At 43.0% G+C, this 27,388-nt stretch overlaps 1 protein-coding gene across 3 annotated transcripts in view; it reads left to right on the forward strand.

Moving 5' to 3' along the window:
- LOC138749470 (protein unc-13 homolog C-like) overlaps positions 1-27,388 on the forward strand; it is an 877,967-nt gene that overhangs the window by 697,675 nt on the left and 152,904 nt on the right. For all 3 annotated transcript variants that reach the window (XM_069910841.1, XM_069910842.1, XM_069910843.1), the window contains one exon: positions 8,018-8,103. In XM_069910841.1, coding sequence (XP_069766942.1) covers positions 8,018-8,103 — 86 coding nt within the window. The remainder of the gene's footprint in view (positions 1-8,017; positions 8,104-27,388) is intronic.

Genomic DNA, 27,388 nt, shown 5'->3' on the forward strand with positions numbered 1-27,388 from the left:
TCAAATATTTTTAAGAAGATCCAGCGCTTCCTCTTTCTTAACCTCAACATGTTCCAGCACATCTCTGTACTTAGTGAACATGGATGCAAAATATTCATTTAGGACCCCTCTGCCTCCAGGCCAGGGTCAGCACTGGAACAAATGTTAGGGTGGGGGGGGAGATAGAGGAATGATCATAACCATGCTCAGCAGGGGGTGATGGGGTGCTATTGGATGCTAGGTCCTACCTGTCGATGGGGTGGAGGGGTGCTATTGGATGCTAGGACCTACCTGTCGATGAGGGTGGTGGGGTGCTATTGGATGCTGGGACCTACCTATTGACTGGGGGGGGGGAGGGACAGGGGTACCTGTCAATGAACGTTAATGCCACCCATCCCTCCGATAGAGGAGACGAGGGTGTTTCTTTTATTACATTAAGCATCACAATACATTACTAACAGTTGACACACACAAATGATGCGGCCTGGGGCAGATGCATCAAGCTAAATGCTAATGACGTGGGAGGGACTGGGGGGTGGTCTGATGGGGAGTGATGGCCATGACTGTAAGGGGGGAAGCAGCACTTCACTTTGGGGAGGTAATGCCAGAGGATGCTCCCCTCCTTGGCGTCAACCAGGCACAGTGCTCTCCCCCATTATCCCTAATCGATCCTATACTCACTCTTCTCATCCTTCTGATCTTTACGTGCATGTAGAATGCCTTGGTGTTTTTCTTAATCCCACTTGCCAAGGCCTTCTCATGATCTCTTTCAGCCTTCCTAAATCCTTTCTTAGATTCCTTCCTGCCTGGTGTATAATTTTCATGAGTCCTTCTGAAATTTACTTCCTAAACCTTATGTCTGCTTCCTTCTTAATTTTGATTAGCTGTCCCACCTCTCTTGTCAATCGTGGCTCCTTTACCCTACCATGATAATCACGTACATACATAAAATATTATATAAAATAAATCTGTCAATAATTTACTCTGTTTCATGAATGAGATCCAATGTTCACCAATTCACAGCCTGTGGAAAAAGTTATTTCCCAGGCTGCAGTCCTGATTTTGATGCTCCTGTCCCTGATAATGGTGGATCAGAGATGGATGGTAGAGATCCTCAATAATTCTTTGACCCCTATTTAAGTAATGCTCCTTATGAATGTTGTCAATGGAGAGAGACCCCTGTGATCTTCTCGGCTGTTTTAATAATCTGTATTGACTTCCTGTCTGAAGCCTTCTAGTTACCATACCAGCCAGACAGTTCACTCTTAATTATACTTCTGTAAAATGTCTTCAAGATAACCCAACATGAGTAACCCATGACTTCAATGGAAAGAGTCTGCCATTTCATGTTGCCTTCTCGTTTCATTGTGACTGCAGCCACAGGGTTGATTAATGGAGTCGATCAACAGCTCAGGGTCACTGCTACTTCAGCTGGATGTAACACCAGATGTTGATTTAGGTGGCGTTACATTCAGCTGAAATAGCAGTGACCCTGAGCTGGAAAACTTGAACGAAATGTGGGAGCACAGCTTGCAGACCCTCAGGCCAGACTTGGTCTTTGGAGTAGGGTTAGGGGTTTTGAGTAAATGAACAAGGGTCAGAGGGCCCATCCAGGAAAGTACTATGAAGCCATTGGGAGCATATAGACATGGGCTTTAGTGCCAGAAGTCATGCTCTGGGGTTAGGCTCCAGAAACCTGATATGCACGAGATTATCTGACCTTGGAAGCTAAGCAGGCTCAGGACTGGTCAGTACTGGGAGCATTTTCAAATAGGATTTCCTTCCACTGTTCATGTCACGGGGGAAGGATGGAATATTAGAGGGGGAGTTGGGGCAGAAGATTCAGATGAGGACATACACAATACAGTAGACCACTGAGGGGTGTTTTAAGAAACCAGCAGAAAATGTGATTCAGTGGAAGAGCCTAAAATCAGATCCTCAGTAACAGCATCCAACTCCACAAAGCCTTGTGGATGCAGCCAGAATGCAAAATGTACTGAAGGTTCCATTATTGGCATGTGATGCTACATTTGGAATGTAACGTACATGAAACTCTTTCACTTTGGCTACTGTGAGGAAGACAGAGAGTCGCCACTTTGTTCAGTGTCCCCCTCATGGAAATGAGACCCCAGCGAGGAATGAATTTGCGACCCCTGTTTACAAGGCCAATGGTCTAACCACTGAGTTATCAGAGCTTGTAGCCTGATAACACATTGCATTGTAGCCCAAGCAATATCTTTAAACCTTTGGACAGCAAGTACATATCTGGCTAATGATAATGGGGTGGATGGGCTATCCATGGGGTTCTGCAGCCAAACAATCTCTAACCTTTCAACAACGTTTCACTTCAGTTGAACAGAGGGTCTTGGTGCAAGCACTTTTGTCCATGCCTTATTAAGCAGCTCTGACAGAGATAGGTCTTTGGAGTGAAGAAGGGTGAGAGGATACTTAATAGAGGTTTGCAAGATAATGAGAGGTAGAGATAGGGCAGTCAGCCAGCACTGTTTTCATGGGGTAAGAATAACAAACATCAGAGAACACCAGTTTAAATTCGGGGGAGATGTCAGATGTAGGTTTTTTCACTCCAAGACTGGTGAATCCCTGGAATGCATTGCTGGGGGTGGGGGTGGATGCTGGCACATGAGGGACAATCTAAAGACTCTAAGATAGGGTCATGGATTTGTTGGCCTTGTATAAAAGGGGACAATGAGTCAGTATACAGGTAGGAGACTGAACACTTGGCTGAATGGTCCACCAACAACCTCACACTCAGTGCCACCAAAACCAAGGAGCTGATTGTTGACTTCATGAAGGGAAATCTCGAGGCATATGATCCAGTCCAGTGATCAGAGGAGGAGAGGATGAGCAAATTTAAATTGCTGGAAGTCACTCTTTTGGTGGGCTGTTCCTGGACCAGCTCACTAATGTCATTGTGAAGAAAGCATGTCATTGTCTCTACTTTCTCAGGAGTTTGTGGAAGTTTGGTATGACATTGAAACCCTTGGCAAACGTCTACAGATGTGTGGTGGAAAGTGTACTGACTGGCTGTATCACGGTCTGGTATAGGGACACCAATATCCCTGAGCGTAAAAAGTAGTAGGACCAGCCCAGGATACGACAAGCAAAACCCTCCCCACTATTGAGAACATCTACAGGGAACGCTGCCGTCGGAGGGCAGCAGCGATCATCAAGGATCCACACCACCCAGCACACACTCTGTTCTCGTTGCTACCGTCAGGAAAGAGGATTCGGTGCCACAAGACTCACACCACCAGGTTCAGGAACAGCTGCTCCCTCTCCACCGTCAGACTCCTCAACGACAAACTCAATCAGGGACCCATTTAAGGACTCTTACTTTAGACATTATTTATTTTTGAATGTTTATTTCTTGGATTGCAGTTTGTTTACACTTACTTCTTGTTTACATTTTTCTCATTTGCATATGTATCTTTTCTTGAGTACAGTTTTATTTCTGCCATGTCAATAAGTAGAAATTCTGCCTCGCCCACAGGCAAAAAAATCTCAAGGTTGTATGTGATTTCATGTATTTACTTTGACAATAAATCTGAACAGAACTTTAAATGTAAGAAAGATGGAGGGTTATGGGTGTGGGGTTATGGGTGTGAGGTCAAGAAAGATTAGATTGTGGTGGAGTAGGTTTACATAGGTCGCCACAACGTCATGGTGTGAAGGGTCTGCACTGTGTTATAATAATCGATGTTCTATATCTTTAATTTATTGAATGAAACTAAAATGATGCTGCCTAGTTTTGCCTGATGTGATGGCCTTCCACAGCTGGTGGGCATCTGTCTGAGACTCCAGCTTGGATCTCAGCTTTCCATGTCAAATTTCTCCCTCCAGCCCCATTATGAATTGAGTTGGATCAATCAATAAGAGCGCACCTAGTTCGTGCATTGGGGAGTCTCCTCTGTTGCTAACATTGGCTTGATTCCCATCTTGCATCTCTTTGGGATGATGAAAAAGGCCCATGAGAGGTTTGTCACATTCTGGCTGCATCTAAAACCACAAGCTGTAGAAAGCAAAACAATGCGAAGAGAGGCAATGAACCTGATACTTGTATGTGGTGTCACCACCAGCAGTGAGCCTGGTGCATCCATCTGGTGTCTCCACCGGCAGTGAGTCTGGTACATGTGTGTTGATTTCTGAAGTACATGTACATTTTTATGCTAAACACAATGCTTCCTGTGTGGGTAGACGTGCCTTTATGACATTTTTATGCTCCAATATTCTAGTATAATTTGAACAAGACCATCCAACACCAGTGGTAAATCGAGGTAGACTTCAAGCTAATTAAATGGCATTGCAAGCTCAAAGGCCAGCCTGGCCTATCCCTGTCTCTGCTTCCGAAATTATTAAATCTTATCGTTTTGGAGCAGCCTCTGGCGATGTATACAGAGTGCTGAATTTGAGAATGATATCATCACCCTTGAGATACAGGTAGAAATGATCCAACACCACTTACAGTCACGGGCACAGGAAACCTATTAGAAAGCCTTTATCAATGTGGCAGGCAATTCCCTTCTGTCCGCAATATTCACTCAAAATTAAAAGTTTACTTGGCTGTTTTATATAGAACATAGAACATTCTAGCACAATTCAGGCCCTTCAGCCCACGATGTTGTGGGAATCTATATAATGAACTAAAAAAACTAAACCTTCCCTACCTCACAAGCATAAACCTCGATTTTTCTGGAGGACCTCAGCCTGTCTTGCAATGTCCATAAGAGGAAAAGATATATTTCCGACATTTCAGGCCTGAGTAGTTCTTCAAGATAGCAGGCAGCCCCATCGCTGCTCATGAGGGGTGATCTCTGAAATCGCCCCCCCCCCCCCTCCTCCTGAGCTCCAAGGAACAAAGCCCCAGCCTGCTCAACCTCTCCCTGGAGTGCAGGTCCCTGTGTCCCGGCAACACTATTGCCAATCCTCTCGCACCCTATCCATTTGTTTTTGAATGAAGTTCACTTGTAATGCATCAAACAATAGTCTGTTAATGTGAGAATTATTTGTGAGCATTTTATTTTCCTTATACACTTTGAGCCTGGAGCCAAAAGATGCAATTTTCACGACTGTTTAAATTCTTTATTTAGTTAGCCATCCATTTAAATTTTTATGTTGGGTTGAGGAAAGTTTTGATGCAATGCCAGAGGTAGGTTTTGTACACAGGGAGTGGTGGGTGCCTGGAATACATTGCCAGGGGTGATGGTCAACATAGGAACATTTAAAAGACTGTTAAACAGGCACATGGATGTAAGGAAAATAGAGGGTAATGGCAGGGAAAAATTGGATTGTTGTGGAATAGATTTAATTGGTTGGTACAACATTGTGGACTGAAAGGGATGTACTGCGCTGCAGTGTTGTATGTATCAGTAAATTTTACACAATACAGAAAGCATGTTGTTCAGAAACATGTGTACATCAGCATAAACAAACAATAGAATATTAATCAGGTACTGATTGAAACTCTCCCCTCTTCATCGAGTTTACCAGTTAAAACAAGGTGATTGTCTCTCGGAGGTCACTCTCCCACAGCACTTAGCAACTGACTGAAACTTGAAAGCAAGCAGTGCTCTCATCTGCAACTGAGGAAACAAGAGGATTTGTCCACTCTCTCATCTTCATCCACCTTGCTTCTCACCATCATTCTCACCTCTCTTTCTCAGATCCCAGTATTGGTCTTTAATCACCCACTTAGCCTCCAGCAGACCCTGTGTCTGCAATCTGCCAGCCCTCTGCCTCTCTCATGCTTCACCTTTGCCTGGTTCACATCCCACATGGGATCACTTTTTCACCCCTCCTACCCAGCCCTGTTTATACTGCTCCTGTACTAACTTTGCTCTGACCTGAAACATCGACCATCCTTTCCCACTGATGCTCCAGCAGATCGTGTTTAGCTTCAGATTCCAGTATCTGCCGTCTCCTGCATGTTTCCAACCTAAGATGGATGCCTGGACCATGCTGGCCTTGGAAGGCAGGAGGGCTTCTTGCTGAGAAAATATCCAAGAGAGGATGTGGGGAAGCATGTTAGCTTTCAGTATGATAACTTTCAATGTTTTCATTGTGAAGTTTATTGAACAATATTCTATATTGTAAATAAATAAATAGATATTTTTATTCCTACTGCTGGGTAAAACGAGCTTCACAAGTGCGAAAAATTCTTGTTTCAGATTGAACTTGAATGTATGAAGTTTGTAATGTTCTTACTTTTGACTGTGAACAGGCTCATGGTCATAGAGTTGTTCAGCACAGAAAGAGCCCCCCAGCACATCAGGTCCATACTGAGTGTTTTCCCCATCTTCACTCATTCCATTTGCTTGCTTTAGGCCAGCTCAGTTCTTTGTCTAAATGCCTCTTAAATACAGCAGTTGTTTCTGATTCCACCTCCCCCTCTGGCAGCTTGTTCAGATATCAACTACTGTCTGAGTATAACAAACATGCTGCTCCAATCACCTTTAAATTTCCTTCATTGCATTTTAAACCTATGGCCTCTAGTTTTTGGCATTCCTGCAGTGGATGTCCGCCCTATCTGCCTTCCTTACCTTTGTCTGGTTACCCCTCAGCTCCTCACTCCCATGACTCGCACGTGGTATTGCTGGTCTGCAGAGGGGATGGCACTGATTGTGCTTGTCTGGGGTGGTGGCTGTCCGCACGCGGGGCTGCTAGGTTCGGCAGACAGGTTAAACTGGCAGACTTTTGCATAATGACCCCTTTACCCAGATCTAGCGCAGATCGCCTTCTTGGTAGGGCAGCGTTTCCTCAGGTGCTTGCCCTGCCCGCAGAAGTGGCATTTGGACCAATCACTCGCTACGCCTGCCAAGGCCAGGTTGCTAGAGGAGGAGCACAATGATGCTTACAACCATTTGGTCACGTTGCAAGATGGTCCCCCATCCCAAGATCACGGCAGCCGAGTAGTTGTCCAAGTTTTGGAGGGCCAACTCCAGCATCTCTGTTAATTCAAACGCCCTTTGTAGGTCAAGTACCTTCTGCTCTAGGAGTTGTTGTCTTATGTATCTGGACCAGATAATGGTCACATAGGCGTCCTGGTTGAGGTCCCCTGCATTCAGGACGGCTGTCTCAGCTTTACAGTTGCACACCCTGCAGAGGGCCTGGAGGGACTGAGGGTATTCGGCGCTTGATTCACCGGGTTGCTGCTTCCTGGTGGCCAGGAGATGTGTGCATAGAGCTCATTCACCCTTCTGCAATACTGGACCTTCATTGTACTCATGGCCTCTGCATACGATTTGCCGTTGTTGATTATTGGGAAGACCAAGGGTCCAACTCGTGAGGAGTTAGTCTGTCTTTCTCGTGTTAACCACATTCACGATCGCTGTCAGGAAGTTCTCAAAGCAACATAGTCAGAGGGTCCAGGGTCTACGTTGAGACTCTCTGGTTTCAGGTATTGCTCCATTTTCTTTGAAAAATATTGTCAATAAAATTGATTCACTATCAATTACCACAAAAGACTGAGGTTGTGAAAATGATAGACTTTTATTGACTGTAGACTGGATCAACAACCAAACTCATTGACTGATCATGGCAGGAAGAGAGAGGAGCATGCAGAAGGATAATGGGTAGGAACTCGGGAGGTGTGTCCCACCGGCAGTAGCCAATCACAGCATAACAGTGGCCTTACCAATGTCCATCCCAACTCCGATATTTCATTTCTAACCTATAAAGCCCAGCATGCTTCGTCACCACCTTATCCATCTGTGCTGCTACCTTCAGGGAATCGTGGACTCGGAGCCCTCGATCTCTCTGTTCAACAACATTCCTGAGCACAAAGAGAAACAGTAATATTGCAAGTGTTGGAATCCACTGGAGAAACTCAGAGGGTCAGGGAGTATCCGTGGGAAGAAGTGTTGGGAATCAAGGAATAGGCCCCAATTTTAAATGTTGTCTCGCCATTTCCACCCATGGATGTGGCCTGACCCTCTGAGTTCACAGCACCAACTTGCTTTTACTTATAATCTGTTATTTTTCAAGTATGTTTCTTATTTCATTTGATTTTTTTGAATTTCAGGTTCCCCCAAGAACTTAACATGGGAAAACTGAGTGTGGAGGTTATGTGGCAGCTGTTTGCCCAGGACATGAAGTATGCTCTAGAAGGTAATTAATATCAATTACTATGTTAGCCAAAAGCACACCTACTTTATTGTCTGTAAGTTGAGAAGTGGTTGGAGGCACAATATTAATGAAAGTATCATGGAGCATGCAAAGACTATTCAGTGATCTTAATAAAAGTGTAATATTGAAGGCTAAATTGAATGATCGGCTAATTACTTGTAAATATCCCTGTTCTGAATTAGAAATTTCTCTTTTACACAAGAGTAATTTGTCTTCATTATTCCTGCATAATTTCAATGCCACAGCATGGCTGGAGACCTAAAGATTTCAAAGTATCATTACTGCAAAAAGTGGCTTGATGATGGAAATGGATAGGGACTGTCACCCAGTCTGATCAGAGAGCAGCAAGTTGGCAGAGATATTTAAACACAGCAAAAACTGTCAAATATTTGACAAAATAGTCTCACTGTGACTGGAAGCCGCAACTTGTTACAAATTTTCAGTTACTATTCAGCAATATCTGCCATATTCTTCATGGTAAATTGGTGCTCCATGTTTATAAAAACCATTGTAGGTACAGTATTATCACTTTGTTCGTGCCCTCTGGCACCCTGATTTCAGAAATGATCACCTTTGTGGTGGCTGCCTCCAGCCGTTCATTCTTCCTGTGTTCCACACTCCAACTTCCTTTGCAGCTTCTCTCTCAAAGATAGATGTGCTACACTCAGGTTTCTTTCCCGTATTTATGACCAGGTAGCATTTTTTGCCCTAGCTCCTGCCCTGTCTGTGTGTGGGAGGAGCTTCCATCCTCCATGCACCCATGGAAGGGTGGAGGGTTGATCTGCATCAGATGGTGAAACAACATTTTAGGCTCAGGAAGTTCCCTGTGGCAGGAAGGAGAACCATCAGCTGTTCACTGATGGCGCAGGTTTCATGGGCCGGAATTGGCTTGTATTGTGCTGTAAATTAATTAATTCAAATTTAAATTATTTTGACTCCTGATCCACAGCCAATCAGTTCAATATTTCAACTGCTTACATTATTTCGAATCTCCAGAAGGGGTAAGACCCCCCAGTAACATAGTCACGGTCCTATGCCCTTTCAATACATGACAGAACTAAAAGAACAATTGGAGCAGGATGAGCCCATTCAGCTTATCCAGCCGTCCTTGCCATTCACCACAATGAAAGTGTCTGCCCAGGCCTCATATCCTCTTCTTTGTCAGCTCCTCAAAGCTCCCATTTCGTCAGTTATTGGTAAATATTACCAACAACCTAACCCCACTTAGCTCAACGCCTTTACAGTGCCAGGGGTTCAAATCTTGCATTGTCTGTAAGGAGTTTTTACATTCTCTTCGTGTCTGCGAGGGTTTTGCCTGGGGACTTCAGTTTCCTCCCACCGTTTGAAACGTACTGGGGGTGTAGGTTAATTGGGTGTAAATTGGGCGGCACAGACTCGAGGCCTGAAATGGCCTGTTACCTTGCTGTACGTCTAAATTTAAATTTAAGAAAATAACTAAGGTGGAGAGTTGCAGAGAGGTTCACCCACAAAAGTTCCCACATACCTCAGTTTTAAATAACTACCATCTAAACTTATAACTAGATTCTTAATTCCAAGCTCTCCAAACAGTGGAACCATCTCAACATCTCCCCTGGCATGCCCTCAGCATCCTATTTCATTCAGGTCACCCCACACTGAAGGAAATTCCAAAGAACACAGATCTAATATCTTTAGCCATTCACATCAACACCCCTTCTCATGAATTAGGATGAGAGTGTCTCCTAAAATGTCATCAATGTCAGTCTCAGCTTTCTTAAATTTGTGGAGTAAAACCATGCAGTGCTCCAGGCGTCTACTCTCCAACCCCCCAGAGCAAGTGAAAACAATGTGCAGAGTGGTTGGGAGACTGGAAACAAAATGTTCTCACTTCTGTTTCTGCCTCGGTTTCTGCCTTTTGCCCACTTGGCTAACTGAACTTCCCATGGAGCAGCTTTTAGGGTTTTGTTGGCATCCCATTCCTTAGCATTTTAAAGAGTCGTCGTGTAATGATTTGTCATCAATACTGGCATTGGGGAATGGATATGCAAATATGGTTGATTGTTTGGACAGAGGCCATGAACTGAGATCTGAGGGCTCCACAAAGACCAATGGCAGTGTACAATCGTTACCAGGAGGTAGGTGAGTCTGGTAGGTGATGGGGCAATGCACTCACTCAAATATTAATGTGTGATCCAGTGATCATTGGGGGTTGAGCAAATTTAAGTTCTTGGCAGCTGTTCTCTCAGAGGATCTTTCCTGGACCCAAGCACATCAGCACCTCTATCTCCTCAGGAATTTGTGGAGCTTTGGTATGACATTGGAAACCCTGGTAAATTTTTACAGTTGTGTGTGGAAAGTGTGCTGACCAGCTACATCATGGTCTGGTATGAGGACACCAATATCCCCAAGTGTAAAGCCCTGCAAAAGGTAGTGGACACAGCCCAGGCATCACAGGCAAAACCATCCCTATCACTGAGAACATCTACGGGGAACGCTGCCATTGGAGAGCAGCAGCAAACATCAAAGACCCTCACCACCCAGCATGCGGTCTGTTCTCACTGCTATCATCAGGAAAGTGGTGCCAGAAGACTCGCACCACCAGGTTCAGGGACAGCTGCTGCCCCTCCACTATCAGACTCCTCAACAACAAACTCAATAAGGGATTCGTTTAAGGACTCTTAGTTGTGCACTTCACTGTTTTTTCCTCTCTGTATTGCACAATCAGTTGTTTACATTTCTTCATTTATGTGCATTGTGTACAGTTTTTATTGCACTACGAATAAGTGGTAATTCTGCCTTGCCCACAGGAAAAAGGATCTCAGGGTTGTATGTGATGTCTGACCATAAATCTGAAATCTCAAGTGGTGAGGCATTGCGATGCAGAGACAGGACCATCAAAGAGAAACCATAAGCTCCAATTTCAATATGGCAATTTGTAAAATTGGATTCAGTTAGAGAAGAAAAAGTAATTAAACATAACTGGTATCAAGTAATGAGTTTATTGTCATATACATGGTATAAAGTGCATAGGCACAGAAATTCGTACTTGTTGCAGGCAAATTGGTACGTTATTTTTAAAAAACTACAATAGTATACATCAAATTAAATTAAAGAGATAATAAATACAAAAATGGATGAAAAACAGTGGAGTTAGAGTTCTGGTGAACAATTGTGTTATCTGGTACTGGAGTCGTTTATGATTCATGGTTCAAAGTGAGGATCAAGAGCCTGATAGCTGGCCGAAAGAAACTATTCTTGAGGTAGCAATGAAAAGAGGTTGTGGCAAGCCTGGTAGGGGTCCTATATGATGTTGACTGTCTTCTTGAGGCAGCACCTCATATAGATGCCTACAATGGACAGGTGGTCGAGATTCAAGATCCCTTTATTGTCCAGTAATAGAACAGAGCATGTAATATTACATGAAATTGCTTCCTGCCCACATTAAGACAGACAAAGAGTCACCATTAGTGTTGCCTGGCACCCCTTACAGCAAGAGAAGGAGAAGCAAGAGAGTCCTTTCATAGACACTGAGTGTCCAAACTTCTCATACGATCAGGAAGCCTTCAGAACAGTCAAGAGGAATATAAGATTAATTTATTTGCTGATGATCTTTTGGTTTATATTAGAGATCCTATAAATTCATTGCATCATATATATAAGATTAGAAGAATATGGTGGAATATCGGGTAATAAGGCTAATTGGGACAAAAGTGAAATTATGCCCTCAGTGTAGGGAATTTGCTTGATTTAAGTGGTCAGATGATGAAATTAAATATTTAGGGATTAAAGTAGATAATGATTTAAATAATGTATATAAATTGGATTATTTACTTTTACTTAATAAAATTAAGAATGATTTAAATAGGTGGAATGATTTTCCTAAAACTTTAGTAGGTAGAGTGAAACGTATTAAAATGAATATTTTTCCAAGGGTTCAATATGTATTTCAGTCAATTCCTTGTTAGATCCCTCAAAAAAAATTTAAGGATTTAAATTTGAATAAGAGGCTTTTGTGGAAAGGAAAGATGGCAAGAGTTTGTTTGAAAAACTGACTTGGAAATTTGAATTAGGAGGTTTACAACTTCCCCATTTTAAGAATTATTATAGAGCAGCTCAACTCAAATTTATCAATGGGATGTTTGATTTAGATAAACTTTCTGCTTGGGTTAAAATAGAATCAAGTAAACTAGGAGAAGATTCTATGCAGGATTTTATTGAGTTCAAAATTGTTAACAGGAACTAGAGATACATACCCATTCTGAGACATTTGATTGAATTATGGAATAAAATAAATTATGAAATAGGTTAAAAATTTTTGATTTCTCAAAAAATGCCTTTGTATCAAAATTGACCTTCCTTTATGAATAATCAATTTTTGAAAATTTGGAATCAAATGGGAATTAAGAAATTAGAGGATTGTTTTGAAGCTGGTAAATTTATTACTTCTCAATGAATGAAAGAAAATTTAAGGTCCCAAATAATACTTTTTTTTTTGTTACTATCAAGTTAGGGCTTTCTTGGTCGACAAGTTAAGTCATAATTTGATATTATTTCCTAGATGGAATGAATTAGAAATATTGATAAGTAAATGGGGTACTAATGTTTATTTTAGAAATGTATAAATTACTTCAAAAACTTGCTTTCAAGTTAGGAATCCACAAATCAAGATTATTTGGGAAGTTGCTTTAAATAGATGAAAATGACTGGAAGCAATTATGACAAAAATTATTAATGTTAGGTATAGACTGGTTCAATATTTTTTACGTCAATTATATTTAACTCTTCATAAATTTTTTTAAAAGTTGAATCCAACATTGTTAGGTTTATGCTTTAGATGTGATCAGGAAGTTTGTTTCTTTTTTTCATTCTACTTGGGAGGGTTCTAAAGTAAAGCCTTTCTGGTTAGAGGTTAGAAATATTTTGGAGAAAATATTAAGGGTTAAACTCCCACAGGATCCAATGCTATTTTTATTGGGTAATATTAGGGTTAGTTGTAAATTATGATTAACTATATATCAAATTGAATTTTTACGATTGGATTTAGCTGTTTCTAGGAAGTACATGGCCTCTACTTGGAAATCAGGTATGGTTTTAGGGATGGAGGGCTGGCAGGTTTAATTATGTTCTTGTATTTCACTTGAGAAAATAACACAATTTGTGTAATAAATAGCATTTTTCTTGAAAATATGGAGCCCATATATACAGTATGTTGGTTTGAAGGTGTAAGTGGACTTTTGAAGGCCTGTGCCATTAACTCCACCATTGTTTGTATTGAGAATAATAATTTCTTTTTGACATTCTCCTAGTTAATATTTTCCTTTCTTCTTTTCTTTCTAAATTTAGAAAGGTGAAGTTGGGAGGGATGAGAGGGATTTTTATATAAACCACATTTTTTTATACCTTTATTGAATATGTATGCATGGATGTGGTTTTAAAGTTCTTAGATAAACTGTTAAAAAAAGGAAGCCTTCAGCATAAGAAGGTCATTCAGGAGCCATTCTTGCCCTCAGGACACTCTCGAATCCCAGCTCCAATACCTGGTTTTCAGAGCTCAAACTGAGTCTCTCTGGGGAGTCAGAAGACAAGATGCTGTGAAAACATGATGGACAGACAATGCTGAAGGATACAGATTGTTGTGTGTGATGTTCTGGAGGTAGTTCTTTCAATGGTTTGCCATCAACAGTTTTCAGTGCAGATCTCTAACCAGTGCAAAATAGTTCATTTAACTGATGTCACATACAGTGAAAGATTAGCAATTTTAAACGTCACTGAATATCCAAAAAATGAATTGTGGTTGATGAATTAATATTAATGTGGTCAGTATTTTAATAAACCATTGATATATTTAATACAAGTCAATCGTTTTAGATGAGAGTTTCCTGTGCACAGCACTGTTTTGCCTCAATGACCTGAATGAAAGGTTCTGAAGTGGAAAGATGAGGTTGCGTGACTCTGGGCATTCAAATCAGAATCCAAATTTATTGTCAGGGACAAATCACGAAATTTGGTTTTGCAGCACCATCACAGTGCAAACATTCTTATAAACCACCTTACAACAAGAGGTAAAAACAGTGCATGTTGACAGCCACACCCATCGGCTGCTCTGCACCCACTGCAATTGCATTGGAGTCACTGTACTCGCCACAGCACTAACACTACTGCGCATGCATGAGTCCCCATGAGGTGCGGCAGTTAAAAGCAGAGCTTGGCTGATAGCAGCACCATTATAAGAAGCTCCCAGTGTACATTGTGTTGTTTGAGTTTAACAGTAAAGTGTAGTGTTTGCTTATTTGGTGCAATAACAAACAGTTCATGAAAAGTCAAAGAAAGGCAGTGTCTTTGGAATCTTCGTCTCAGGAATCTGATGGCAGCAGGAAAGAAGCTGACCTGTGCCATTGAGTGCTCGATTTTAGGCATCTTTTTCCTGAGTGAAGAGGGCGAGGCCTGGATGGTGGGGGTCCTTGAGGATAAGGGCTGCTTTCTTAAGACACCGCCTCTTGTAGATGTCCTCGATGGATTGAAGTCTGGTGCCTGTGATGTCGCAGGCTGAATTAACAACCCTCTAGAGTTTTTTTCTTGTCCTGAGCATTGGCATCTCAGTACGAGACAGTGATGCAACCAGCCAGAATGCTTTCTTGTCTCCTTGTCTCCAAGACAGATCCTCAGAGATCCTCAGTTGATACCAAGGAAATTGAAGTTCTTGACCCTCTCCACTACTGAGCACTCGATGAGGACTGGGTCATGTTCTTCTGACTTCCTCCTGAAGTTCACAATCGTCTCCTTGGTTTTGCTGATGTTGAGTCCAAGGTGGTTATTTTGACACCACTCGACGAGCTGATCTATCTCCCTCCTGTGCAGTTCCTCAATGTCATTTGTGATTCTGCCAACAACCATGGTGTATTCAGCAAATTTGTAGATTACATTGGAATTGTGCCTGGCTATGCAGTCATGGGTGTGAAGTGAGTAGAGCAGTGGGCTAAGCATGCATCCTTGGGGTGCGCCTGTGTTGATAGTCAGTAAGGAGGAGACATTGTTTCCAATTCGTACTGACTGTGGTCTTCCGATGAGGGGTACAGAGGCCCAGGGCTTGGAGCTTCTTGACCAGCACTGAGGGAATAATGGTATTGAAGGGTGAATTGTAGTTGATGAAGAGCACCTGTATGTATGAGTTGGTGTTTTCAAGGTGATCCAAGCTGAGTGGAGAGCCAGCAATATTGCATCTGCTGTGGAGCGATCGTGACAATAGGTGAATTGCAGCGGATCCAGATCTTTACTTAGGTATATGTTAATTCTGGCCATAACCAGCCTCTCGAAGAATTTCATCACAGTAGATGCAAGTGCTACTGGGCGGTAGTCGTTGAGGCAGCTCACGCTACTCTTCTTGGGTACCAGGATGACAGATGCCCTTTTGCAGGTGGGAACCTCTGACCGCAGCAATGAGAAGTTGAAAAAGTCTGTGAACACTCCGGCTAGTTGGCTGGCACAGATTTTCAGTCCCCTGCCAGGTACGCTGTCAGGGTCTGACACTTTGTGAGGGTTCACCCTCTTGAATAATATTCTGATGTCAGTCTCAGAGACAGGAAACACAGGGGCCTCAGCCTTAGCAGGGATTCTCATAGGCACTGTTGGGTTCTCCTTCTCAAAGTGGGCATAGAAGGTGTTCAGCTCATTGGGTAATGAAGCATCACAGACATCTATGATGTTCACCCTCACTTTGTAGGATGCACTCCCTGCTATAGCTGCCATGTATCTGTCTCTGTCTCTAGCTTCCTCCAGAATTGGCACTTTGTCAGAGATAGCCTGGACCTCTTGTGGAGATATGGATCCCTGGCCTTAAATGCCTTTGCTCTCGCCCTCAGCAGTAGCGAATCCTCTAATTCATCCAAGGATTCTGGTTGGGAAACACCCAGTATTTGCATGTGGGCACACATTTGTCCATGCAGGTCTTGATGAGGTCAGTGACACCTGTTGCATATTCACTCAAGTCTAAGGATAAGTTCTTGAATATGGTCCAGTCCACTGATTCAAAGCAGTTCTGCAGACGCTCCTCTGCCTCCCTCAACCATACTTTCTCCATCTTCATGACCAGTGTGATCCTCAGTCTCTGCTTGAACACTGGGAGTAGAAGTTCAGTCAAGTGATCAGACTTGCCGAAGTGCAGTAGTCGTATGGCCAGGTAGGCGTCCTTCATCGTGGTGTAGCAGTAGTCAAGTGTGTTGGCTCTTCTAGTCTCGCATATGATGCATTGGTGGTAGTTCATTAGAATCTTTCTCAGGTTGGCCTGATTGAAGTCCCCTACAATGATCGGGAAGACTTTATTGTAATTGTGCACAACCACGTGGGTTTAGTAGAAAATACAAATATGCTGAAGAATCACAGCATCTACAAGAAGTAAAGGGCAACCAAAGATTTGGGCCTGAACCCAAGCAAAAACAGCAGATGCCTAAATAAAAGGTGGAGGGAGGGTGGGGGAGACTTGTCAGGTATATTTCTACTAATGGCATCTTTCCACACAAGATATGTGAAACAATGTAATTCCAGGAAATTGGGGCATTTTGCTCTACTGCGAACATCCTTGTTTTATAGCTCGCTTGCTCTTTACCGAGTAGTCTGTCACGTGGCCAATAAACTCCCATTTCTTTCATTGTTTCCTTTAGTTTGGCAACCACTCCCGATCCATCTGATTTCAAATCTAATCATCCAGGGTTCTAATTGCCCATCAACTGCATCCCCACTGATCGTTGACCCTCTGTCCCCTGCCCTCCTGTCACAGCAGGCTTGCCTGCCACTTAAGTTATAGCAAAGCCAGTGCACAAAGGAAAGTGAGTAAAGTTCATTCTGTTGCAACCGAGGCTGAGGTTCAGGTGCAGCTGAAATTGCCCCAACAGGTCGCTGCCCCAAAGTAATCCTTTGGGCACTAACATAATGACCCATGAGTGGAAGTGTATTGCTAGTTCCACAAAGGTTTGTATTGAATAATATAGTCTGCCATTTTGCAGTTTCATGTTTTTTTTTAACCCAGAATCATGTACCCTCTCAACATTGTTGGATGATGTGTGGGTATGACATGCTGAGAGATTCGGAGCAAAGCCAACCCATGTCAGAAAACGTACATGCATTAATATATTCTAAATATAGAAATCCCTTGAGGGCAAGCATTCTTGCCACTAATTGCAGTTCACCATGGGCACTCAGGGAGCAGGTACTTTAGGCTGCCTAGATAAATGAGTGTCAATAATGGGGGAAGAAAGTGTTTGAATGAAAAACTGACAGAAATATAATGAGTGCAATATCCACATGTATGAAACGGAGCAGGATTAATTTATTAAAATAAAACTGTTTGTGCTAAAGAGAAACTCCAAAATGATTCCATTATATTGTCAACATTTCATCCTTACATAACATGTGCATCCAAACATTAGTTATGGTTCATCTGAATTGAAATGTATTAAGGGGTCATTGCTTCTCTGAGATTTAGCAGCTATTTATTTAACACTGGCATCTCCTTCAGGGTGAGAACAAAATCAAAATCTTTATTTTTATCACATTTACTGAAGTCTGACAGTGTTTATTTGAAATGGAACTGAAATAACTCATTCAGTGTTGTCCACGATCAGTTGTTCCTGATATTTACCATAATTCTTAAATCGTGCTGCCTCCTGCATTCATTCAGAACTCAACAGTTTCAATACTTCTGCTGCCGATTTCCACCCTGCCCTCAGCTTTACACGGTCAATCCCAGGCTCATCCTTTCCTTTTCTGCAGTCTCCACATCAGGACACAGATCAAAACTAAGGAGATGATTGTGGACTTCAGGAAGGAGTCCGTGGAACATGACCCAGACCTCATCAAAGGTGCTGAGGATCAAGAACTTCAAAATCCTGGTGTCAACATCTCCAAGGATCTGGAGTCTCTATGTTGATGCAATCATGAAAAAGTCTCCCCAACGGCTATACTTTGTGGGGTGTTAGAGGAGATTTGGTATGTAACCGAAGACTCTCAAAAATTTCTCGAGGTGTACCATTCTAGTCGGTTGTATGCAGGTGCCAAATCTCAGGACAAGAATAAACTCCAGAGGTTGTTAACTTGGCCTGCGACATCACGGGCACCAGACTTCACTCCATCGGGGACCTCTACATGAGGCGGTGTGTTAAAAAAGCAGCCTCTATCCTCAAAGACCCCCACCTCCCAGGCCATGCCCTCTTCACTCAGCAGCACAAGGTCAGCTTCTTGCCAGCTGCCATCAGATGCCTGAATAATCAATGAACCACAGATACTGGCTTACTTTTCATGCACCATTATTTTAATTGTTTATATATTATTGTTGTAAGAGGATTCATAATTTTAATGTTTGCCCTGTGATGTTGCTGAACAATCACCAACTCCTGCCCTGCCTGGTTAATTGGACTCAATTCCACCACCTTTGCTCAGTTGATGAGATTTTCCATGCAGGTGCCTTTGAAATCTTTTCATTTGTTTTTTTTTTAATATTTTATTTATAGATTTTCAAAATCAAACAATTTCCAGGAATCAATCATAAACTTGTTATCATTATACACAAAGTTCGCCATTAAGTCCGAGCAATTTTCCCCCCTCCCCACATTCAACAGACCACAGTTATGCACAGCATTCAAGACACCCACAACAAAGGTAGGGAACACATCAGGGATTTGTCACAGCCCAGAAACAACCGGCACTTTGGCTGTTACATTTTTTCTGACTTGACTTGATTGGGCTGGAATGGGCCCCCGCCCCTCAACATCTCCCTGGCATGCCCTCGGCATCTTATTTCATTCAGGTCACCCCACACTAAAGGAAATTCCAAAGAACACAGAGCTAATATCTTTAGCCATTCACATCAACACCCCTTCTCATGAATTAGGATAGAGTGTCTCCTAAAATGCAAATCAGGGTGTTTGCTTTCCTGATTTATTTCGAGAGCTTGGCCTAGTTCCACCCAGAAGGGTCTCACCTTGATAGATGTCCAGGTTGTATGCCCAAAGATTCCTGTCGCAATGCCACATCTAAAACATTGGTCTGAAATTAGTCTTATTCAGTTTTTGCGGTGTCAACTATATCTGGTGGAGAAAGTTATACTGCACCAGCCTATACCGCACGTTAATAATCACAGTCATGCTGTTCCGACACAGATCTGACCAGCACCACTCATCAATCGTTGCACCCAAGTCTGACTCCCACATTTGCCTTGGTTTGTAAAGGCCTAGTTTAGGGCCTTCCACTTGGAATAAGAAATACATCGTCGAGATGAACTTTCCTGTGTTCCCCTTTCAAATCAAGGTCTCTATGTCACTGCGCATCGGTAAGGTTATGGATGGACCTAATTTATCCCTCAAAAAAATCTTATCTGAAGGTAGCAGAGAACATCTTATTTGACAAGTCGTATGTATTTCTGAGTTGCTCAAATGACATTAATTGCCCCTACTCATAACAGTCCTTGATACTTCTGACCCCTTTCAGCACCAGATGTCCATGATCTTGTTGACTACTGTCAATGTGACTAATCTATTAATATGGGGCTGTCTTTTTTGCCAGATAATAATTTAGTGTCCCACTTATAAAGCTTCCTACAACCTTTTCACCCACGTGAGAAAACCAATTTGTGCCCAGGATGCTACACCTCCCCCTTCAAATAGTGAAGCGATATACCTCGGCTGGGCTCCCCAATAATATTTCTTAAAGTCTAGTAACCTTAAGCTGCCCAGACTAAAGTCCCGGGTTTGTTTTTCCATAGAGACCCTGGCTACCTTGCCTTTCCACAAAAACCTTCTAACATGTGAATATAAGTTCTGAAAGAATTCCCAGGGCAGCGCCATGGGCAAAGTCTGGAAGAGGTGCTGAAGCCTCGGCAACACATTCATTTTAACACAGTTGACCCTGTCCACCACCAGTTCTCCTGAGCAAGGGGGTGTAGTTTAGCTTATATAAATTATTTAGGCTATTGTCCACCCTAACACCTAGATATTTGAACCCATTTTGTGACTATTCTCTTGATATTGACATAATCCCCCTTAGTAAGTGGTATGATTCACTCATATCCCAATTGATCATACCCAGAGACGTTTTCATAGTCTTCCAGAGTTGAGTGCAGCCTGGCCAGAGAGTTTACTGGGTCTGTCAGATACATCAGAACATCATCATCAAATGGATTGATTTGGTGTTCCTCCTGGCCTCCCCTAAATCCTTTGATGTCTGGATTCTGGTGAATGGTCTCAGCCAATGGCTCCATAGCTAATACGAATAGGGCTGGAGATAATGGACACCCTTGAAAACTGGCTCTTGACAGTGGAAAGGCTGAAGAAATTTGCCCATTAGTCACAACTTTAGCCTTGAGTCCGTGGTTCAATATCCTTATCCAATTTATAACAGTTGGCCCCAGCCCCAATTTTTCCAGCACCTTGAACAAGAAGTCCCATTCCAGTCTGTCAAATGCCTTCTCTGCATCCAGGGTTACAGCTACACTTCTTTCGACCCTTGACTGTGTCAGATGCATTATACTCAACAGCCTGCCTATGTTGTTCACCACCTGCCTTTTTCACACAAAGCCCGCTTGATCCTTATTTATTCATTTTGGCAAATGTTTCATCAATTTATTCACCAGGGCTTTGGCAAGTGTCTTATAAACTGTGTTTAATAATGAGATTGGTCTGTAAGAGGACGGTTTCAATGGATCCCTGCCTTTTTTTTAAGAATTACAGTAATAATTGCTGTCAAAAAATATTCTAGGAGGGTGTGGGTCTCAATCGCCTGATCTACCACCTCCATAAAAAGAGGTATCAATAAATATTTAAATTCCTTGCAGTACTCAGGCAGGAACCCATCCTCCCCCAGAAATTTGTTAGTCTATAATAAACTCAATGACTTTCCTCTGTGAAGGGGAGATCTAACCCTTCATGTTCTTCTAGGTTTAAGTTTGTAGTTCAATTTTTGACAGGATTTTATCAGCTTCCCACCCCTGCCAATTCTGTCTTATATAGATTTTCGTAAAATTCCCTGAAAATCTCATTAATTTCTCTTGACTTGTACGAGATCTTGTCATTCACGGTTTGTATCACATTGATCATCCTTGAAGCCTGTTCTCCCCTCAACTGCCAAGAGAAGACTTTATTGGCTCTCTCCCCCAATTCGTAATATTTTTGTTTCAAACTCATCATGGCCTTTTCTATAGTGTACATTTGAAGCAAATTGTATTTGTTTTTTTTTATTTGTTAGAGCCCAATATGTTCCTCTCTAAACAAGTAATTTCCTGTACCAATTTTTCCACTTACCTCGTGTTTTCCGTTTTGACTGTTTTAGTGTATCCAATTATTTGACCTCAAATACACCTTGAGGGTGTCCCAGAGGAGAAATTTATCCAGAGTAGAGGTACAGTTGGTCTCACAGAATGTGTCTATCTGTGTTCTAACAAGGCTACAAAACTCTGGCTTCTTTAACAGCAACATATTAAGCCGCTTATCCAACATTTCTAATTAATGTCAAATAGTCTGACAGAAGCCTCATTGCATACTTGGTCTCCATGAAACTATCCTCTATATGGTCTGAAGCCAGAAATAAATCTATCCTAGAGTAGGAATCATGTTGCATTGAGTAGAAGGAGTAATCCCTCTCCCTTGGACGTTTTTGTTTCCATACATCAATCAAATTCAGCTTCTTCATAAAATCAGTGGTAAGCATTGCTGCCTTTGTCTTTGCTATTTTTTTTCATCAACTTGTCCAGGACAGGATTGAGACAAAAATTGTCCGTTCCCCCCCCCCCACCCCATCAACCAAAATATTTTTTCTTCCCTCCGCCAGTTTCAAGAAGGTATCTTGTATGACCTTTTCATTGGCAAGATTGGGGGAAAATACATTCACTTGGGTCTGGGGCTCTGAATATATCTTACAGTGCTCCATTATAAATCTCCCTGCACTATCTGTGTCCACATTTTCCACTCCTACCTGAAAACTTTTTCCAATCAAGATTGCCACAATCCTTGCCCAAGAACCAAACATGGAGGCTAACTTTTTTAGCTTTTCATGTTTCCGCTCTGTTAAATATGTTTTCTGAAGGAAAGCCAGATCTGCCCTCATTTTCTTTATGTGGGCCATGACTCTTTTCCTCATCACTAATCGTTTACACCATTTACATTAAAACATATATTTGATGTTATTGGCCATTGGCCCAGAGACTCTTCCCAAGTCTATGTTTCCCCTATACTCCGATCACCCCATGTCCAATGTCCATCCAATCCTTTTCCTTCAGCCAGGGATTCCAGCCCACCAAGTCTGTGACAAATCCCAGAAAAAGAAAAGAAATAAAAGAAACAAAAAGGGCAAAAAAAGAGAAAAAGGAACAACGTAACATATGGCAAAAGAATATGAAATTCACATATATTCCCCATCTATATCTCATTACCCTTAATCCTCCCCCCTCCACCTCCCCCCGTGACTTCACCCTCCACATCGTCACCATTCCCCTCCTCACCACAGACTGTGCATCTTGCACCCTTCTACCTCCCACATCTCTCTGCCCTCACTCTCCAAGCCCATTCCCCCATGACTATTTCCTTTTTTACAAATTGTCCCGTCAATGTATTTATGCAACAAACAGTTAAACCCACAACTATTATCATATAGCTATTCCCTGCAGTATATTCTTGCGTAAAACAAAACATTGGCATTACCCATTTGGCACTTATTTTTTTACAAACCAGCAACTGTTTTACAAACTGACTTCATGTCTTTGACTTCCGACATGAACTTTCTCTCGCCCCCCCTGTCATTACAATTTTTAGAGTTGCTGGGTTGCATTTGTATCCTTTTGTTTGACCATTTTTTTATTGGTTTGAATTCCGTCCTTTGTTTTAGGAGGGCCACACTTATGTCTGGTTAGAATAACACCTTAGTCCCCTCCAGCTCCATCGCCCCCCCCCCCCCCCACCACCTCGCTTTTGCTTCAACAGCCGGCACCCTTAAAATTTTATCTCGGTCCTGGAACTTCACCAGCACTAAGCATGGCCTTTGACCAGGGTGCAGATGCGGAAAGGAGAACCAATCAGTCCTCTCTACCTCCATTGATTCTCCCAGTTTCTCCCTTGCTAAAACTTCTGGTAGCCAGCATTGAAACAAATGCTACAGGATCAATCTGTTCTTTGTCTTCCTGCAATCCCACAATTTTTATGGTGGTCCTCCAGCTATGGTTCTCCAGAGAGCCAGTTCTCTGCCAGAGGCATCCCTTTTCTGCCCCCACCCCCATCAGCAAACCTGGATATGCTGCACTCGGTTCCCTCCACAGATTCACTGGATATTGTTGTCTTCCATTCTGGCAGGATCTGCCCAGAGTCCAGAGATGTTTTGGTAAATTACCACAAGCACATCTATAATAAATCTGCCCTTTCTTTCAGTTCCCTGGGATACATCCCATTGGGGCCAGACATCAAACTGCATCCGTGCAGGCAAAAGGTCAAAGTTGACATTTTGGTTTGAAACTGCAACCGTGTTGAGTGGGAAGAGGAAAGACTGTAAGTATAGAGCAGTACAGGTCTACCATGCAGGCTGACAGGATCAAGAGTAGAGTAGGTGAGAGGTGGAACTAGGCAGGAAGCGAATGGGCAACTGGAGCTGGGTGAGGGGAAGGATGGGAGGAATGAACAAAGGGAGAAGAAAACTCAGTGGATGGGTGTGGGAGGAGAACACTGAAGATGTGGGTTACCTGAAAATTTGGTGTTCATGAACATCCCAAGTGAATGAACACTAAATTTGTAACTCACTCCCACGGTGTCCTCCCATTCACTCACTTGTCTACCAGGTTTGCTTCTCCCCATCCTCTTCCCACCCTGTTCCATCTGTCCCTTATCCCCTCCTGACCAGGTTCCACCTATCACCCACCAGCCTCCTCCCACCACTGTACAGCTAGATACTGGTATTCCTTCCCTGAATCCTTTTGCCTGCACTGATGCAGCTGGGCTGGTTGAGTTCTCCCTGCAGACTCCAGATTCCAGCATCTGCTGTACTTTAGTCCCCACCCTGGTGGTGTTCAGTGGTGCGTAATACATGAATGAATGCCACTCATCCAAACCTGTGCCCTTCAGATTCATCAGGCACAGATGCTAGCTGATGTGTTTTGATTAGAGGTAGGACAACTGTAATGAATTTCAGCTGTGCTTAAAGGGTATCTAAACCAGTTAGTGTGGTGGAGGATGTGTGAATTTAAACAGTCCAGATAGTTGTGGTGAATTGGAAGGGATATCAGGAACTGGAGAGAAAGAAGATGCTATAACAGCTGTTGGATGAAGATACACTCACTGTCCTTGACCACGCATGGGAGATGGTTAAACTCATGCCACTACATCCGGACCCTCCTGTACATTAATCTCTCATCGATTTGCTCCCAGCACCATATCACTATGTGGGTGAATGGCCCTCTTCAAGATTCTGTTGTCATGTCATAAAACAGTGTAATAGTACACGTTTCCTTTAGTCTGCCGTAAGGCAGGTAAAAAGTTGCCATTCGCATTGCCTGGCACCCTTTATGAGAAAGAGAAGCACAAGAAAGTCTCTTCAGAGCTCCCGCAGCTTCTGCAGACCCTTTGACAACCCGAGAGCCAGATCCAAACCTCCATAACAATCAAGAAGCCTTCAGCGCCCAAGGCCTTTTGGGAGCCCTTCTTGCCCTCAGCGCCCTCCAGAATCCCAGTTCCGATAGCTGGTTCCCATGAGCCAGTCTCCAGCTGCCTGCAGCCTGTGTGGGTCCTTCAGCTGCTGAACCCTCTTTGGTCCGCGGCCATGGTCAGCATCATGTAGGGTCACCTCCTCTGCTTCTCCTTGTCAATGGGGGGGGGGAATTCTCCCCATTTCTGGTGCCCTGCGCCAGTCCGTTGCTCCATGGAGTCTGTAATCGCTTGCGAACAGAGACACTGCCATCTTGGCCACAAAACCCGGGGTTGCAAGATTTTAGATAAAAACACCCTTGGTTCGTTTAAAGCCTGCACACAGCCATTGGTATGAAGATTGAGTGGTAGGACACTGCGTAGCAGTGCTGTGCCCCTGTTCTTCCCAGGTCTGCACCAGCGGCATTTTTTTTTAAGATACCAGACCTCCCTCAGATTTTCCACCTCCACTGAGACAGCTTTCAGCAAATCCCATGCAGCAGACCCAACTCAAGTTTCATTGTTCTTCATTGGTTCTCTGGCCATGTTGACTTGGCAGTGATCCCCTGCTCCAACACACTTTACACACACGAGGTGGTGACTTGTGTTCACACGCTAGACATGATAATATTGCACACCTCACTGATGAGTCCAAGCAGTAGCAAGAAGATGAGCTGTTGCCATTAACGATTCTTGTTCATTGTGTGTCGTGATTTCCACTCCGATTTAAACTGACCTCTCCTCATCAAACCTCTGAAAAATCTACCAATTGGAATGATCTGTCAGAGTAAAGTTGTTTTGTCACTGCTCTAATACCTGAAGTTTTTGCTCTGCCTCGAGCTATCATGAGAAGATTCCAGCACACTTCAGTGTGATCTTTATTCCTCTGTAATGTGCTTTTTTTCCTGAAGGCTATGGGAGTAATTGTGATTTACTTTCCACATGATTTCAATACAGTGTTGCAGAATTTCGGTGAGGCCATGTTCACATGGAACAGTTTGTCTGACTGTTGTTCTGCAGTTAGACAGGGTCGCTGCACAAGTGATTTTTAATTTAGAGATAGGCAACGGTAACAGACCCTTCCAGCCCATGACTCTGCACTCCCCAAATACACCCGGGTGACAAATTAAGCTACCAACCCCGTAGGTCTTTGAAACATGGGAGGAAACTGGAGCATCAGAAGAAACCCACGCAATCACAAGAAGAATGTACCAATTCCTGACACACAGCAGCAGATTCAAACCCGGGTCACTGGCACTGCAACAACATGGTGCTAACCAGGCCACCCAAAAGTGTGATAGGTGTACCCACATGATTCACAGGCTGACATTAAGTCATTTCTGATTTCTGCTTGTTAAATCCTCTCCTGCTCTGTTGCTTTTCTTGAATACGTACAAATCAGGGTGTTTGCTTTCCTGATCTCTTGGGCTTCACACCAATATCATCAATTTATTCATCAACGCAGTTTGAGTACTTCCCAGATGTTTTTCTTGGCAGTCTCATGTCCTGGATATCACTCCAAGTCCTTGTTATGGAATCAGATCCATACCACTTAGAAGCAAGATCAAGAGCAATATCTTTGCTGAGAGGCTGGTCAACCTGGAAATGTGCTCCGGTTTTCATCTTTTCCATTTCTGTGTATCTGTTGGCATCTGTCCTGACTTGCCTGTTTGAATGGTCATCTCATCTCTCTTCTTCAGGTTCTTCCAATCCAATTCCAAATGCCGTAATATTGCCTAAAAATGCCTTTCCAAAATATTCCCAGTTTGACTACATCTTCCTATGTGGTGTTATTCTGTGAAGGCAAGGAGCCAGAGGAAGAGGAATGAGGGAAAGTGAGAGAGTCAGTGAGTGTGAGCAATGAAACGATGCATGAAGCGATGAAAGAGAAGAACTTGGAGATATCTAGAAATGAAGCAGAAAGCAGATAGGAATGAAAGAAAAGAGAGAGGCATTGAGGAGAGGAAATGGATGCAGCTGAGGTTTTCTTAGCAAACTGAGCACAAACATTTTATTACATTTTCTTTGTCGATCCAACTGAAGAAAGATGCTTGTTTGGCCCTCACAGGAAAATGTACTCAGATTGTTTCTTGGAGCAGAAATCCCACAGTCTTCCTGCTTTCTCTTTACAAGCCCCTTTTTAAATAAGGACCCAACAAACCAGAGCAGGAGTGACATCATCATTAATCAGATCATGGTGTTGATCGGGTTCATGTGGCTCCCACAGGTTAAGAACCAGACCAAAGTTGAGGTACAAAGCACACATTTATTTCGGGGATGCAAACGGGACAACAGGGTCAATATGCTAGGCAAACCTAGAGACACACACACACACACACACACACACACACACACACACACACACACACACACACACACACACACACACACACACACACACACACTCACACACACACACACAAACACACAATACGCAAGGGGTAAATATACACTTCAGATAATGAGGAAGGAACTGACAGAAGACTGGGGGAAATTACATGAACTTACACATTCAACAGACAGGATCAATTTAAAACTACGTCCCTCCCCTTGACCGGTTCAAACATGGCTCTTGCTACCTGACCTCAGGACGCACCCCAACCCAGTGTGAAAGCTGCTAATTATGTGCTACGAGGAGTCTT

Source organism: Narcine bancroftii, chromosome 14 (genome assembly GCF_036971445.1).
Source record: "Narcine bancroftii isolate sNarBan1 chromosome 14, sNarBan1.hap1, whole genome shotgun sequence".
Classification (NCBI taxonomy): domain Eukaryota; kingdom Metazoa; phylum Chordata; class Chondrichthyes; order Torpediniformes; family Narcinidae; genus Narcine; species Narcine bancroftii.